The following is a 15943-nucleotide window of genomic DNA, read 5'->3' on the forward strand; positions in this document are numbered from 1 at the left end:
GCTTATTAACAACCCCACAAAATTTAGTGTTAAATAAGCTATTGCTAATGCCTTGCTCCATTCCCCAAGTGACTCTTCCTCCTTACCTTGGAGCAGCAAAGACGAGAGACCCCTTCAACAGCCAAAAACTTTCTGGCTGGGCTCCGGTGCCTTCAAAAGAATCACAGGAGGAGAACTTTACAACATAAAGCTCCTTCCTAGCAATTCATCCTTAAAACTGGGGGGTGGGGGTGGTCAGGGTGGAATTGCTTGCTAACATGCAGCTGTTTAAAATGTACAGGTGATCTACTGGGGGGACAGTGGGGGGAGAGAAGCAGCAACCCTAAACACATGCTGTAGCAGCAGCAGCAGCAGCAGCAGCAGCAAAAGTTGGGATAAGATTCCCTCGTGTTAATTCTTGGATTTGCACATCTGGTCCTAAAGTCACTATCCTCCTTTAAAAACACAGGCTTTTAATTCTGAAGCAAACATACAACTCCCCACACCCACCCCGCCGCCCCCTTGAAGAGAACTGTTACTCGCAACCACCACAACGAATGCTAACCTGCTCAAATCTTGCAAGACACACAACTGTCATCAGGGTAACTAAGGTGCAAAAGGAAACAGAAGTCAGCTTGTGAACCATGCAGTAAAGAAACCTCTGTCTACATGGTTTAAAAGGTATAAATTTGGTCTTCCAAGTGACTTGTTAGGGCTACTAGCCTGGATTTATGTGTGTATGTGTGTGCTTTAAAATACACTCATTTTAAGAGCTTTTGGTTAGTTACAGGTGCCCCACAATATCATTTTGCCCACTATGAGAGAGTTTTGTGTTCACGGGATGTACTCTGAAATTCTGTCTTGCTAATGACACAAATGCACTCTGGGTTCTCACCGCAGAGTGGAAGAACAAGCATCAGAGATAGCGAGTTTGCATTTCATATGGCCAAACCAACAAGTGTGTGTTAGGTTCCATCACAGTCTGTGGATATTGTTTTTTTTTAAAGCCTCCCTCATCATTAGTGCCAGCCATGTGAATTCATTCCAGGAAGTGTTTTCTAATGCCCCCCCCCCCAACAGCCCTGAAGCCACTTAATGCATCAGTTGTTAGGCTTGTGGCTGGCTGCATCTCCAAACTGTGTGAATTCCCAGTGTGAATTCCAATCTGGGACTAAGCAAGCCAACTTCTATCCGCAGCATGAGACTTTGGAGTACCAATTTCTTCGGCAAAAGGGGGCAGGAAGATGCCTCAAGCACTCAGAGTCATGAGGAATGCACACAAGTGAGATTAGGCTATTCATAATTTTCGCACTTTTTTTTTTTTAAAAAAAAGATTGGATAAAAGCAAAGAATACTACCAATGCACCCCTTTACTCTATAAACCAGGGGTGGCTAAGCTGTTCCTCTCCTGAGGCTGTAGGACTACAACTCCCATCATCCCTAACCATTGGCTATGCTGGCTGGGGCTGATGGGAGTTGGAGTCCAACAGCATCTAGAGAGCCACAGCTTGTCTCCTTGCCATAAACTAAGTCTGAAGTCATAAACTACAAAGTTAGGGGGCCTATACTTTCTGCTGCACAATTCCACAAATTGCTGAAAACTCTGCAGGGCAGGTTCACTTTTGTGTTTCCTTGCTTTTAATTTTATTACATGAAGAAAAAGCAGAAAGAGGAAGAAACAACCTAATCCGACTTTAAAAATCTCCCTACTTGACTCAGGCCTGTCCAAGAGAGGAACAACCATTCCAAATAGACCCAAGGCTGTAATGTGTATTTTGAAAATTAATTCAGTGCACATTAAAATTTGCTCTTCCAAGAACAAACATTGTGGGATACTCCAAACTGACAGTATAGCTTTAGAGAAAAGTTGGCACATGAGATCATGTTGCGGGCAAATGCTTGAAGCAATACATGTCTCAAGCTGTTCTACTAATTTTTCTTTATACATCTGAGTTCCTTGTGTAATGGGGGAGTCCATAACTCACAATTTAAATGCACTTCAACTTCTGCCCTCCATAGGACTCATGAGAACCAGCCTGGCTGAAGGAGAAGAGCAAAGGAAAGCCCTCAATACTTTCATACATTCTTTGATGAGAAGGTTTAAAAGCTACCAATTTTCATGCCATTTACAGATGTTCTCAGAAGCAGAAAGAAACCTGTGCAGGTCAGCTGGATAGCTTAATTTTTAAAAACAAAACAAAACAATTTTTTTTACAAGTCTTCCACTGCCAAAGCTGAGGCTGCAAAACACATTTTACAGCTCAAGTGCTCATTTTAAAAGTGAGACAGAAAAAACAACAACCCTGCAGCTTATATTCTGAGTTCACCACATTTAGGAGAGCTATACGGTAAACCCCTTCCTATTTTATGAATGCCAGAGTAGCTTTCCACCAGCAGCACAGAGCTCTGGAAAGGGATTTAAAAGCTCTGGAAGATCTGGGTCCAACAACACACCTGTCAATTAGCCCTTAAGTTTCTATTAGCCATCCTTAAGGTATTAGAACTACCAGTTTTGCATGGAAACCTGCACTATGTGCCAACTACAGCAGGACCAGAAGACCCAAATCCCTATTGAAGACTGGTTTTCAAATATCCACAGGTGACGCAACAGAGAACCCAGGGAGACCCAGCAAGCCTGCTCTGCTACAGCTGCTTCTTTAGAGAAACCCAACTTCAAACACAAAGAGAAAGAGCAACTGCATGAGTCAACACATCCCCTTTTACATTGCATCAGCAGAAATGTTAACACTTCCCTGAAGATGAGATGAGCGATTCAAGACGTTACCCAGTAACTAAGACCATTATTTAAGGACACACACATGGATATTGAGTCTTCCAGACGTCTTGGGTGCGGAGGGAAGCAAACAGAAGAATGTTACAACACCACAAATTTTTTTTTAGCCAACTGTAACTAAAAAGTCAATTCGTCGACCACTGTACTGCAAATGGGAATATAAGAAAGTGAATTGCATACAAAGCTCCAGAAATTATAAAAACAGGAAGACTCAAGCTCTGTAACCCCGACAAGTACGCTGTGCAAAAAGGGGCACAGGAGCACAAAGCAAACCAGTTAGGACCCCAACAACTTCCATCAATCAAGAAGCAAAGAAGAATGGCTTTGTACAACGCAGAGGGACCTGGGAAGGGCAGTTACTAGTGCATCTGCAGCTAAGCAAGGTGTGAAGTCTTTGAAATATGGCTTTCTACACAACAGCTCTCAAGTCAGGCAGCTTCAAGTGACATAGCCACCTTCTGCTCAGCTATGTACAATTTTACATGTTCATACAGATAATACATTGAGAATACAAAAGGGTATGGTACAATCCTATATATAAACCAGAGCATAACTTGTACATATTTGTTACAAATTGTCTGTAGGATACTTCAAGTACTTTGGGGGCAGGGGAGGGGGGGAGAAGGGGAAAGCTAGCACATGATATATATTTTTAAAGGAAATGCAAAATGCACCAGTTTTCAAAAAAACAGTACACTACAAAAAGTAACATCCACCTTCGAGTTCAGGTCTTGATCTAACATTGCCTTCAGGGTGTGCAAACATCTTGATTATTGGATTTCAGCAGGTCTGCTCTGTTTTCAGAAGAGGGGAGTCGTTGTTTTTGAAAACGAAAATATTGGCTGTTAGGCAAAAAGCAGAAGTGACCCCCCCCCCAAATGATGACCATGCTCCAAGGGAAGAAGCTTCAGTCTTTTTCTCCATCTTCACTGCTCCCTGTTGAGAGACAAAAGGCTATTAGAGGCTTTGGATAGTCTGCCTCCAGAATGAGTTCCTTAAGGCTGTGGGTTCCTCTCAAGGCCTTTTCCTGGACAAGCTCTGCTGAAATTGCAGTGGGCGGGTGTGAAAGTATTTAAAAGAACATGGGTGCATTTTTGTGCACATCAAATACAGATTGTACCATAATAGTTCCCCAGCAGTTTGGGCCGTTTTCCCCCTCCTCCAAAAGTGAGATTCTGATGTTTAAAAAGCACCTGAATTATCCATCTCCTGTTATGAAATCAACCCCAGGGACACAGCTGGAAGTCTGTCAGGCACAACTGTCTAAATCGCACAGTTCAATGTCAGGACATAATAGAGCTAACCACACTATTTAAACACTGGCCTTAATGATAAACAGGCAAATACTCCTATCTAATCAGTACTCTGCTGAACCTAATATAAGCTCGTATACCAAACACCAAGGACCTACAAGCACCAGGGGCATTTAGGTGCTCAAAAAATATCCTAGTTTTATTATTAAAAATAATAATAAGCTAGCCAGTTGTGAACTTGCTTATTTGGTGTGCTTTAAATTCCGAAGGACTTGGGAATTATTTTGGGCAAAACAGAGTCAGTTCAGTGCTTGCACCACTCCTATTCGTTTCCAGTGAAGACTGGGCAAGACCTGGCTGGGCTGCATAGGCCAGACATGTCTACCTGAGATTTTACTCTCCGTTCTGCCACCTAAAATCCACCCTCCTTGCCACACAGTAAAGCCCCTTCTACAGGTGAGCTGCAATATGACGCCAAAGAAAAGGGAGTGGTAGGTATAAATCAGAAAAGTCAAATACAGAGGGATTACAAACGAGAGCCATCAACAACAACAACAACAACAACAATTTAGGAAAAGGGTGAGCAGAAGGTAGAACAGGATCTACTTTCCTTACTCACGATTTTATCATCTTTTAATAATCGCTTGAGCAAGCATTGCTCAAAAACCATACTGATGTAACAAACTAGTGCTTGAAGGAAATACTTGCCTCCCTGTTCAATATCAGAATCCGTAAGGTGAGTGAGCGAGAAGCTTGCAATGTTTGCTGGAGAGATAGAGAACCTGGAGTAAGGTAAAGGATTCGACCAGCTTTGTTCAGAGCTTCGAGGCAGTGGTGGTGGGGAGAAGTACTTTGAGGTCTGAAGAGAAGGCTTGGAACTAATGAGGCTGTTTGCTGCCTTTGCTATGAAAGAGGGCTCTGGAGAAGAGAAGTCGTCGTCCCATTCAAAACCTCCACCTAGAACAAACCACACACACATTAAAATAAAATAAAAATCTGGAGAAAATGCCAAAATCTCCAGGGAATGGAACTTGCAATTAGTTCACAGAACATTTTCTCCTCCCTGTGGATTAGGCTTATAGCCAGTATCAGAAATCTTTAAATGCATCAACTGAAGCAGATGAACTGTATGCAAAACTGGACATAGGATAATGAAGCACACACATGCTATATTTTCCTACTTCTAAGAGCACAAAACCAGATTTTTTGAATCCTTAGGTAGACACATGGACAAAATAGGGGCCTATAAAAAATAAGGTGATGCATTACACCGGTTTTTGCAAAGTGAAGCACAGAGTATGTCACCAGATTCCCTTATACATTCTCTTCGTTAGGGATGGGTGGTATACAAGGAACAAACTCTTCTGGTTTGTTTTCTCCTTGCAGACCACCACACTTCCTTAAATTTTAACTTAAACCTGAATATTTACACTGAAAAGTGGAATTTCTGTTCAGCATGTGATCAACATTTAAAAGTTATTTCGGAGCTTTGTCCTTTATTTTCAGGTAGTCCATAGAGTGGGTGACCAAGCAAATTCTAAAGGCATCAACAGAAGCTTCACAAGTGAAAGGAAACCACAGTTAAAGCAAAGTAAGGGCGCTTATCCTATCTATACAGAGGAAGCTGCCTCATAATGAGAGACACCATTGGCCTATCTGGCACAGTACTGTCTGGCATCAACTCTCTAGGTTTCCAGGCAAGATTACTATCCCTATCCAATCTAGAGATGTTGTTAGATGAACCAGAAACCTTTTGCATGCAAAGCTCTACTACTAAGCCATGGTCCTTCTTTTAAGATCACTGCAACACCAACATCTTTATGGGGAAATTGCAATTGGATTAAACTGAAGCAAGCTTGGTTTTAGATTAGTCATTGGTAGTAATACAAAATTCCAAGTTATCTACATCACCAATGAACACAGTCGGTTAGAACAAGCATTCAAGCATAGAAACGAGTGGAAGAAAACGTACTTGTTTTGCTTGGGAACTTTGCATCTTAATTTTATAAAGGAATACACTTAAACTTGCAAGCCAAATATTAAGTACCTTCTTCATCTGTAGAACTTTCTGAATTTGTAAATTTATTCAAGTAACCAGGGCCTGAAGCAGGAACAGGAGTGTTATCAGAATCTGAGTGGTTTGATTCGGTAGCACGATTTCCGAGCTCTTTGGTTGGTGTTTCCTAAAAAGTAACCCAAAGAAATACGATTACTTCCATTATCGTATGCATGTGATGCTTCACCAGTTGAAACCATATTGAAGATCTACAGTGTGGTATTTCAAAGCAGCCCAGATTTTCTTGGTTTTGGGAGACAGGGGTGGGGATGTCGATGTACTACTCACCGAGTTCACAGAATCATAGAATTGTAAGGGACCCTAAGGATCATCTAGTCCAACCCCCTGCAATGCAGGAATATGCAGCTGTCGCATATGAGAATCGAACCTGCAACCTTGGCATTATCAGCACCACACTCTAACCAACTGAGCTATCTATGCTAGCAACTGCATCATCGTGCATTTCATTTTACAACTGTTTGCCGTTGTTACTGCATGGCATTTACCGTACTCTTGTTTCCAGGGGCTGCAAGCCTGAAATGGGCAGGGCTAATGCAAAAATAGGTGCAGCCAGAGCTGAAAGTCAGTAGGGGGATCCCATACACCCACCTTCACCTCCAAATAAAGGCATCGTCACACCTAATTGCCTGATGGGAAAACTTTTGGTATGGGGAGTCACCATACACGGGGAGGGTTACTAACAGCCATGGCAGGCCATGGGGTAATGTAGCAGTCCCCCAGTAACTTCTTCTGTGACCGGACTTCCAGAAAGAACCGCAGCTCCCACAATACAGCACCCCCAAGTACCAAAAAGATTCCTACCGTATAAAACCTTTTTGTGTGGATCAGCAGACCAAAAGATATTGGTAAAACATAACTCAAATATTTTGGACAGCACTCAAAAGTTAAGCAACTCTGCACCATTCCACAAACCTAATAATGGTTCATTTCTAGAGGTTTGGTTTTTTGTTGTTGCTGCTTTTTTATATAATTAAAGGCCTCATTTTGCTGTGCTAGTTTGCTTTCCCACAAGGTATAAAAGGCACCTTGTGGCCTATCTTATTACAGAAGTAGGAACTAGATATACAACCTTGGACTTCTGTAAAGTAGGTCAACTATTTTCAGAGAGAGGGAGAGGGAGTGTACACACACAACCGTTCTAACTCAAAGAACTACGGGCAACCCCAGTGTTCTTCACAATCACAATTGTAGGTTACAGTGACCACCAATTGTTTCAAGCCCCATGTGCTTCTTTGCTTAAATCATTGCCATTTAGTGCAATTTGGAGGAGAGTTTCATACAGCATGGCTCAGGATGATATATTTCTTTACAGAAGGCCACTTCTTCTTAGTGGGACACTGACTGGGAAAATTACAGGTAATCTGAATATTTTAGTTATATTTAATTGTATTTACCTACCTCTGTCACAAACGTGGTATGGACTAAACAGGACAGATCAAGGAACTGATGCTCTATGTTCTATGATGCTCTTATTTTAGAACGAACGATCAACTCCAATCGCCCACCTTAGTTCAAACCCTTAAAAATCATGTGGGACAACAGGAATTCAGGCTTTTCACTTCCTTTTATGATTTAACACAGCTTATGTGTCGTGGTAATGATTTATTGTGAAAGCACCAAACTGTATGAAGAGGAAACCAATCACGATCTCTGGCCTTAGCATTACACCCAAAAGAAGGTTTGTTTCACTCCAAAAGGAACCGTGGTTCATCAGAGCAGAACCGCAATCTGTAGTTTGGACACTGTGCTAAGCCAGAGACAGCAGAGTGGGCACGATCAAATTGAGCACATATTTTTATGGCTTACCGTGATCAATGTGCATATCCATTACTTGCACAGCTTTTGAAAACACAGGAAGAGCCTGCTGGATCAGGCCAGTGGCCCATCCAGCCCTGCATCCTGTTCTCACAGTGGCCGACCAAAAGCCCATGGAAAACACACAAGCAGAGCCTGAGCTTAGAGCACTCTTCCCCACCTGAGATTCTCTGGTCTCTATCATGAACTCCCGCAAACACACAATATTTAGATTCTAAGTTTTTTTTCCTGCAACAAAATATTTGCATAAGTAAGATTATGAAAACTCTGGCCTCCAAGATTATGTGGCTTTTCTGTCTTCTCCTCCCCTACCTCCTTGCACAAACTTCCATTTGCCACAGTGACCCCAAGGTTTCCAATTAGATCATGACCTTTCCACCTCCAGCAGGCATTTACATTTTAGAGAACAAATAATGAGAAAAACATCAGATACCTGATCGAAAAGATAGACTGTGACATCATCAAAGAACGTTACTGCTTTCCTTTCATTCTTCATAAAGTTTTCAGAAGGGTTGTTCTGCCCTGGTGGCTTCAGATGTTTTAACAAGCTCCTTAGATGTTTGCCATCATCCCTATCAGTAAGGATCACCGGTACTTGATGGACAATTTCCTCATCGCTGTCAGAGCTAAGTCCATGCAAGTGGAAAGTTCTCATATCATCCTCAGAATCGTCACTGTTCTCATCTTCTTCATCAGCATCATCCCCATCCACTGACAGATCAAGAATCCCAGAAACATCAAGTTTACCAAGGTATTTTCCTTCAATGTCTGGCTCTTTCAACTTATTATGACCTTCAAAGTGGCACACTAAGGATTTTTCCAACACTTCAGCAGGGCCATACAAGTTAGGGGTGAGCTTTAGATCTCTCTCAGGAAGGAAGTCTGCTGTGTTAGTGCCTGTGCAAGAGACACTTCTGGGGGAATCCTCATATATGATCTCAATGTCATCTTCATCAGTAGGCTCTAGATCTACCACAGGTAGCAATGAAGCTGTATTGTCACCTTTATGAAGACACTCTTGTTTTGTTTCAGCGGTCTCCAGCTTCTCCTCCAACTCTAGCTGCAAGCATGAGTTCTTTGTGAACTGGTCACTGGCTACTTGATCATCACTTGACCGATTTTCAGCATTTTTATTCTCTTCTATTTCAAAGTAGTCACTGCACATACCACCCTCTGTTCGTACTTGAGTGTCTGCCAATGTATTTGTAACCTCAGATTTCTTATCTAGTTCAGAATCGTTATCAGAAAAATAAGCAGAATCTCTGTACGAATTCTGGATGCCCCCAAAAGAAGTCTTAGAGATGCCCTCAAATGCATCCATGGTATTTGCTGTGCCTAAGTCTGTATTGACATCTGACGACAGAATGATCATAGGCTTGTCATGCGAAAGACCATCACCAGCAGCACTGGACAAAGCCATGTCTTCACTGGAGTCGCTGCCAACAAGGTGTGAAGTCCATTCAGGAGACTCCAGGTTTTCAGTTTCATAGCCACTGTCAGCAGGTTTATCAGGTGGCAAAGGTTTCTGGGGGCTCTGACCCACTAAAGACTCTAAGACCTCAATAACATCTAATGAATCCAATGAGTCCGGTGTATCAATAGACTGCCCCATGCTCTGTGTGGGAGCTGATAAGCTGTCCTCCAGTAGACTGTCGTGACTTGTACGGTCTGAAGGAAGGACAGACGAAAGCGCAATGTCTTTGATCGGGGTCTCTTTGTTACATTTCTGAACCTCTGTTAAAGTTTCGTCAGTTGGCTCCAGAATATACTCATCACCTTGCTCTAATCCAGATGGCTTATTCTTCAGATCCTCAATCAGCTCCCCCCAACAACTACTATTGCATTTAACTTCATGCTTATTCTTCTGTCTTTCTTCCTCTTGAGCACAGAGTGCAATGCTATGACAGGGGCTACTCCCATTAGTTTGGTTTTTGGCATTCATGGATAACGTTTCATTAAAGCAAGCATCAGAGACTTGATCCATGTCAAGGTAAGAAGAGTAATCAATACTGCAGGCAGAGTTATCATTAACTTCTATGTTAGGAGAGGGTTTTTCAGTTCCTGATAAGGGGGATAAGGGGGATACCTGCTCCTTATCCACCGCAGGTGACCTGGGAGACATTTGACCTTGCATAAGGGGCTGGGACGGAATACTTTTGTTTTTATTTGTGCTCATTTGCACAAAATGTTCGTCTTCATGGACTGGAGAATTCCCAGCCATTTTAAGTCCAACCCCCAGAGAGTCTGTATTTGGTGGATCTAGCATTTTTGTGTTGTCAGATGCTCCTTTTAAGTCACCACCACCAGTTCTGTTACTCAGTGCCCCCTTTAGTAAATTATTCTCTTGAAGGAAAAGAAAGTTATCCGACAGCTCTTCTGAAGTAAGTAAGCTAGGATCAGACTGCATTATGATATCCTCCTGCAAGCAAACAACTTCCCTTTCAGAAGCAAGTTTGGGACTTCCCTTCTGGAGCTGATCAACTACAGTCCCCTCAAGACCTGAATATGAAACTGCTTCAAGCTCGACATGAATATCATTTAGATCAGCCAACTCAAACCTATTTCTCATATCTGTAAATTGTTCCATTCTGTCAATATCACTAAATATATCTTGGAAAGGACTTTCAGGACAATGAACATTGAAATCCTGTTCCTTGGGATATGTACTGTAATGGAAAGAGTCCCTATCTGTACTGGATTCAGCAGCAAAGTCCCCAAGAACTATGAAGTGAGAGTTTTTGTCCTTTACAACTGCATGACTGTCCATGTCAGTCATCAATATAGAATCCTGGTTATCAAAGTTTACACTATTGTCTCTGCTCTTCTCTTCTAACTGGATGTAATAATCATTTCCAACAGAAGGCTTTTGGGCATTAAACACGGGAAGTTCCCCAGGGACACGAAGCACATCTTGCCCACTTTCAACCTGATTCCCAGGTCCTTGCTCCGTAAGTGTGCTCTCAAAAACCTCCACTGGGAAGAAGATATTGGTGTAAGTCATTCCCTCATCAGGATTTTCCTGGCCGCATTCAAAGTGGTCTTGTTTGGCTGCTTCCCAGATGCATTCAAAGTTGAGCCCTCGACTTGTTTCAGTTATCGTGAGAACTTCTTCCATCTCACGGCCAAACCTGTTGCCTGTGAAATGGTCCAGGATTGGAAAGGCAGAGTTACCAGAGGACTCTCTGTTTGAAGAATCAGGCTTGAGATCATTCCACTGTTCAGGATCAATCACCGAATCCCTTTGACTTTGCATACGGAGATACGTTAGGAGCTTATGCACTTCGTCTGCTGTTGCTCTCTTGTCTGGAGACAGCCAACAGAACTGCAAAACTTCATACCTATGAAAAGAAGAACATATTCCATTTTCAGTAATGTAGGTAAGTAATGGCCATTTTAAAAAGTCAATGCTGTATCAGGACGACAATTACTTTCAATAGGCAGTAAGTCCTCTTAAGTTTGAGAAACATGCCAATTGTTTTACTTCTACTTACTAAGTGCTTGCAAACTTTTTACTATTGTGACTTATTTTTGGCATTACAAAAGAGACCTCCCAATATTCTATCTTTGCAGTGTCACAATACCACTAGATGGTCACAGGGAGCCACAACCTGCCCACCTCTGCCCTTTCCTATTAGTCTTAAAGACTGATTAAATTAATTAAGTATAACTGGATATAGACTTCAAATACTCAAGTTTTACCATCTATCAGAATATGGCTGCTCAAGACGAGGTTCCGAAAGCTTAGTCTGCTTCTCTTTTATGACCTGCACCAGGACTTCATCATCAGATAAATGTGAGTAAGGCTTCACAGCACCGCTGAAAAGCTCCCATAGTGTTACGCCTAGTGACCTGCAAAAATAAAAGTCTTCAAGAACAAGATGCCAGAACACAACACAATTATTCCATCATGGTACTCAGTCCATAAGCTATGTCGACAGGGATACCAAACACTCTTAGGTGTGAAACTCGTCCACTAGCAAGGTCTAGATCCCTAACCCCAAAAGTTCAAATCACCCAACACCCAGCTGTGGAATGATGTGCAAAAGCCTATTTCAGTTTTACTATTCAATAGTAAATCCCAACCCTGTTACATTATCAGTAGAATTAAAATGGGGCCTTTGGAGATATGTATTATATTTGCATGCTAGCAATCCACTCTGCAGATTTGCTTTTAAGGGAACCACTGGACAGTTCTAACACACTTGTGTTATGCAGAGGAATGGCTGAAACAATCTCAACAATCTCTGCCTTGCCAATTTCCTCTCTACCTCCTCTGTGTGCAAGGACAGAAAACTTCCATTGTCCCTATAGAAAGAGGCAGCAGTTTGCCATTACGTATGAATTCAAAGGATTGTGGTTTGTTCTGAATACAATCAGTTACAAGAAACCAGAATTTCAAACCATGGTTTGAAACTCTGGTTTATTTTTAACGTATGGTATTTTAAACAAACCAGAGTTCTTTGAGTTTGTACAAAGCAGCAAACCGCAGTTTGCTTTAAGTGAAAGCAGAAGCTCTCCTCCCTTTCCCCTCCCACACAGAGAAAAGGTAGTGCTAAAGCCCAAGTCTACAATCACTTATCAATGATTTTGACCAAATATGGGTGACGGTGGTCCCTTCAGATATTGCTGGACTCCAGCTCCTATCAGCCCCAACCAGCAGAGCCAAAGAATGACAGGAGCTATAGTCCAACACCTAGAGAGCCACATATGTTCCAACCCTGGCCAAGATCTGAACCAGGCCAAACACTTTCAATTAAGCAAAGCCTTAGACTATTGTTTTCATACCAGATGTTACTGTACTTTGTTTGCTCAGCTGTTAACAGTCTGTCCTGAAAGCTAGTCACCAGTTCTGGTGCAGTCCATCGAAGAGGCACAAGCTTCTTTTCATCTGTTTCAATATAATCTTCCTATTATATCAAGGAAAGAGACAAAAAACTCAAATGACAAACAAAAACCATACACTGTCAAATGCTGTTTGTTCTCTCATGCCTCAGATTCCTTGGAATTAGAGAACCCTTGAATTGCCTTTGGAAAAAAGAAGGGCCAGCACAAGGGAACTGGAGCCAAAAAAATGCAATGAAGGTTCAAAATGAAGCTAAAGTTGGAGGAAATATTGGGGACTGCAATGTGCCCAACGTGTTTTGGAGTAGAGTCTTTCAGTAGCAAATGTCATAAATAAATCACTACCAAAAAATGAACGGAAATTTCTTTGCCCCAGAAGGTGGAACTACTCTGAAATGTATTGGGCAAAATCAAGTATTTAATTCTATGGCTGAATTTCCTATTGATTTAGTTCAAATGAAAAATCAATAAGTAATGATTAACTTAGTCTGTATAACTGAGGCTTTGCTTCCTCTTTTTGGCTTCTGTAGCTTCTGGCCAGCCTTTCTGCATTGGAAACCTGCAATTCAGTGCTCACTTAGACATCTGTGTCAAGTAATAATTGCCTATACTTCAGCACTGCTGCCATAGGAACTGAGCTAGTTGCACAGCTTCCCTACTACTGTCTCTTAGCAGAGAAGCACTGTGGAAGCTATATGGTGGAAGGGGAAAAGTGAAAGCTACATGCTCAGCATGTACAACATTATCCTGTAGCAAGAGAGCAGTGCTATGGAGGTTAGGTGCATGGACCATATTCAGTGCCATTTGTGGCCAGAGAGATAACTTGGTGACAGAAGAATCAGTAGCATGGAGACAGGAAGCATAAGATTGGGGCAATCAATCAGAATGTCCAGGCAGTGTCTCCTATGGGTTTATGCAGATCCACATTAAAGTAGACTGCTCAAAAAACAGACTGGCAGGTAGACCACTAAATTAAAGCATTTAGGTGGAACCTAGTGCTTTATTTTATTGATCCATGGCACTTAGGTTTTATAATGCAGAACCAATTTTAATTGTTTACCAAAAATGAGAAATTTAGCTGTGTGACATGCAGAGATAATATTTATTCACCCTAATGTCATATATTTCATCCAAACAAGTCTAAATAACCAGTGTTGACTATCACCGTAGGGATATAAATTTAGGTACATTTGATGCTCATTAAATGCACTACATGGTGCAAGCAAAGGTGAAATGAAGCTCCAACAAGTTTTCTGTTTAAATGAGAAGCAGCCAATAGTGGTTTGTCATTTTTACTGGAGGAATGACAGGAGGGAGGATGCAGAAAAAACATCCAGGGGAGGGATTAAGCATGCCCTCTCTATGCCTCAGATCAACACCAGAGGCTGCTTTTTATTTTTAAAGAGTGTTCCTATTCCTACTGGATTCAGTTACCAGCACAAGATTGCACAGGCCTTAATATCAGCAGTATATAGTACCTCCTATGGGTTTTTATGTATAATTTACTTTTACTGTATGTTTTAGTGTAAACCCCTCTGAGTTGTCTCAGGTTTTTAAAATTTGTATGGATGATTGTGTTCTGACTGACGGTCGAATAAATTGTTATTGATATTGATAGTACCTCCTAAATGGCACAATCCCACTGACATATGCAAATTACTGCACTAGAACAAAGAGTAGATGGAGAAGATCAGCAAATCCAACATACACAGATGCATCAAAGAGCAGTATAAAAATGGAGATTACAATGTGCACCGCTATCGAGCTACAGAACTGCTCACAGTTCAGCAAGCCCACATAAAACAGTAGTTGTAACTTTAGCCATTGCCATTCTGTAAACGTGTCAACTTACCTTATACCTACTGAATCCTATTCCATAATCTCCCACTTTTACGTTTAGATCGGATGTAAGGAAGCAGTTGCGTAAGGCTAGGTCACTGGAAAAAAATATCAAAATTACTGCAATGAGAACGAAAGTTCACAATAGCTCCTATGATTAAAAAAAATAAATCAATAATGTAGTCAAGCTCATCTGACACAGCACAATATTAGATTACAGCTTTAAATATAGCACCAGCCGTTCAAAAATCATCATGGAACAGACACATGTGCTTATCTGAGCCCTGGAGAACCAGAATGCTGAAATGGATCGAATATTGGACTTTGGCTAGAAAGCATGAGTGAAGCTGCAACATTCACTTGGTGATCTTAGGCCAGTCTGCTGCAAATGACATCTTTGTGAACAAACAGCAGCTGGAGGGGGGGAAGAGGGATATATTTGGCAGGAAACAGGGGAAGGGGTCTAGATCAGGGTCCTGCAGCTGTTTTTTTCTTCAAAATAGAAAATAGAAGTGGCCAGCTAAACACACTTCTTAACAAGCAAAAATAATGTAGTATGTACTTTTGCTTTTCAAATACTGTTGTGCAAGTCATCCTTGTGCATAGACTGTTGTGCATAGACAGACTACAAGCAATTTCATTAGGGTTGAGTTTCAGTGGATAAATGGCAGTTCAGTTACCGGCCCCATTCATGTCAATGTTTTATTCATGCATAAACTGTAAAATAAAAAGGGGATGTGATTCAGCTGGAGAAATGTGTGCATTTATAAGACTATGCTACAGCCACAACCTCCACTTTGTGATCTTCCAACTCATGGATGGAAGGAAAACAAGAATCAGAACCACAAACGTCTTTATATTCTCTGGCAAGGGATAGCCGGAAATGCAAAGAAGGAGGCTGCTGCTCTATTCAGCATGCCTCAGAACCTACTAAATCTAATATTTGAGAACTTCTGTCTTTTATGTAATGTACATGCAAAAGCATTATTCATTTGGAAGCCATACCCATGGACAAAATTATGTTTATGCATTATGCAGAGTCCAGCTGCAATCTCACACGCCATCCTCTGTAGCAGCATTATTTGGGAATCTCCTTTAATGTTCTCCTGTTCATTGCAAAGGTACGTTTTTAGGTCACCCTGTAAAGCAAGAACAGTCATCAATGCCTTCTCAAGCTGGTTGCACTTAACAGTTATTTAATGAAGCAGCAGCTAAGCGCAGTTTAGGTCTTGCCAGTCAACGAGGTTATAAATATTAGTTATAAATAAGCTTGCACTCAGAGAGCACTGTCGTCAAATTTCAAGTCTCCATAACGTTTCTTTAAAAAGGCAGCCGAGGTACACA

The 15943-nt window shown here is 41.5% G+C and overlaps 1 protein-coding gene across 1 annotated transcript in view; it reads right to left on the minus strand.

The window, feature by feature from the left end:
• Positions 1 to 3634: 3634 nt before the first annotated feature.
• LMTK2 (lemur tyrosine kinase 2) overlaps positions 3635 to 15943 on the minus strand; it is a 39586-nt gene continuing 27277 nt past the window's right edge. The window contains exons 7-14 of the mRNA XM_033167877.1: positions 15605 to 15738; positions 14613 to 14697; positions 12704 to 12825; positions 11618 to 11767; positions 8352 to 11256; positions 6074 to 6209; positions 4735 to 4983; positions 3635 to 3709 (exon numbers count right to left, since the gene is read on the minus strand). Of these exons, the coding sequence (XP_033023768.1) occupies positions 3681 to 3709; positions 4735 to 4983; positions 6074 to 6209; positions 8352 to 11256; positions 11618 to 11767; positions 12704 to 12825; positions 14613 to 14697; positions 15605 to 15738 (3810 nt within the window). The 3' untranslated portion in view covers positions 3635 to 3680. The remainder of the gene's footprint in view (positions 3710 to 4734; positions 4984 to 6073; positions 6210 to 8351; positions 11257 to 11617; positions 11768 to 12703; positions 12826 to 14612; positions 14698 to 15604; positions 15739 to 15943) is intronic.

The sequence above is a fragment of the Lacerta agilis genome, chromosome 13 (genome assembly GCF_009819535.1).
Source record: "Lacerta agilis isolate rLacAgi1 chromosome 13, rLacAgi1.pri, whole genome shotgun sequence".
Taxonomy (NCBI): Eukaryota; Metazoa; Chordata; class Lepidosauria; order Squamata; family Lacertidae; genus Lacerta; species Lacerta agilis.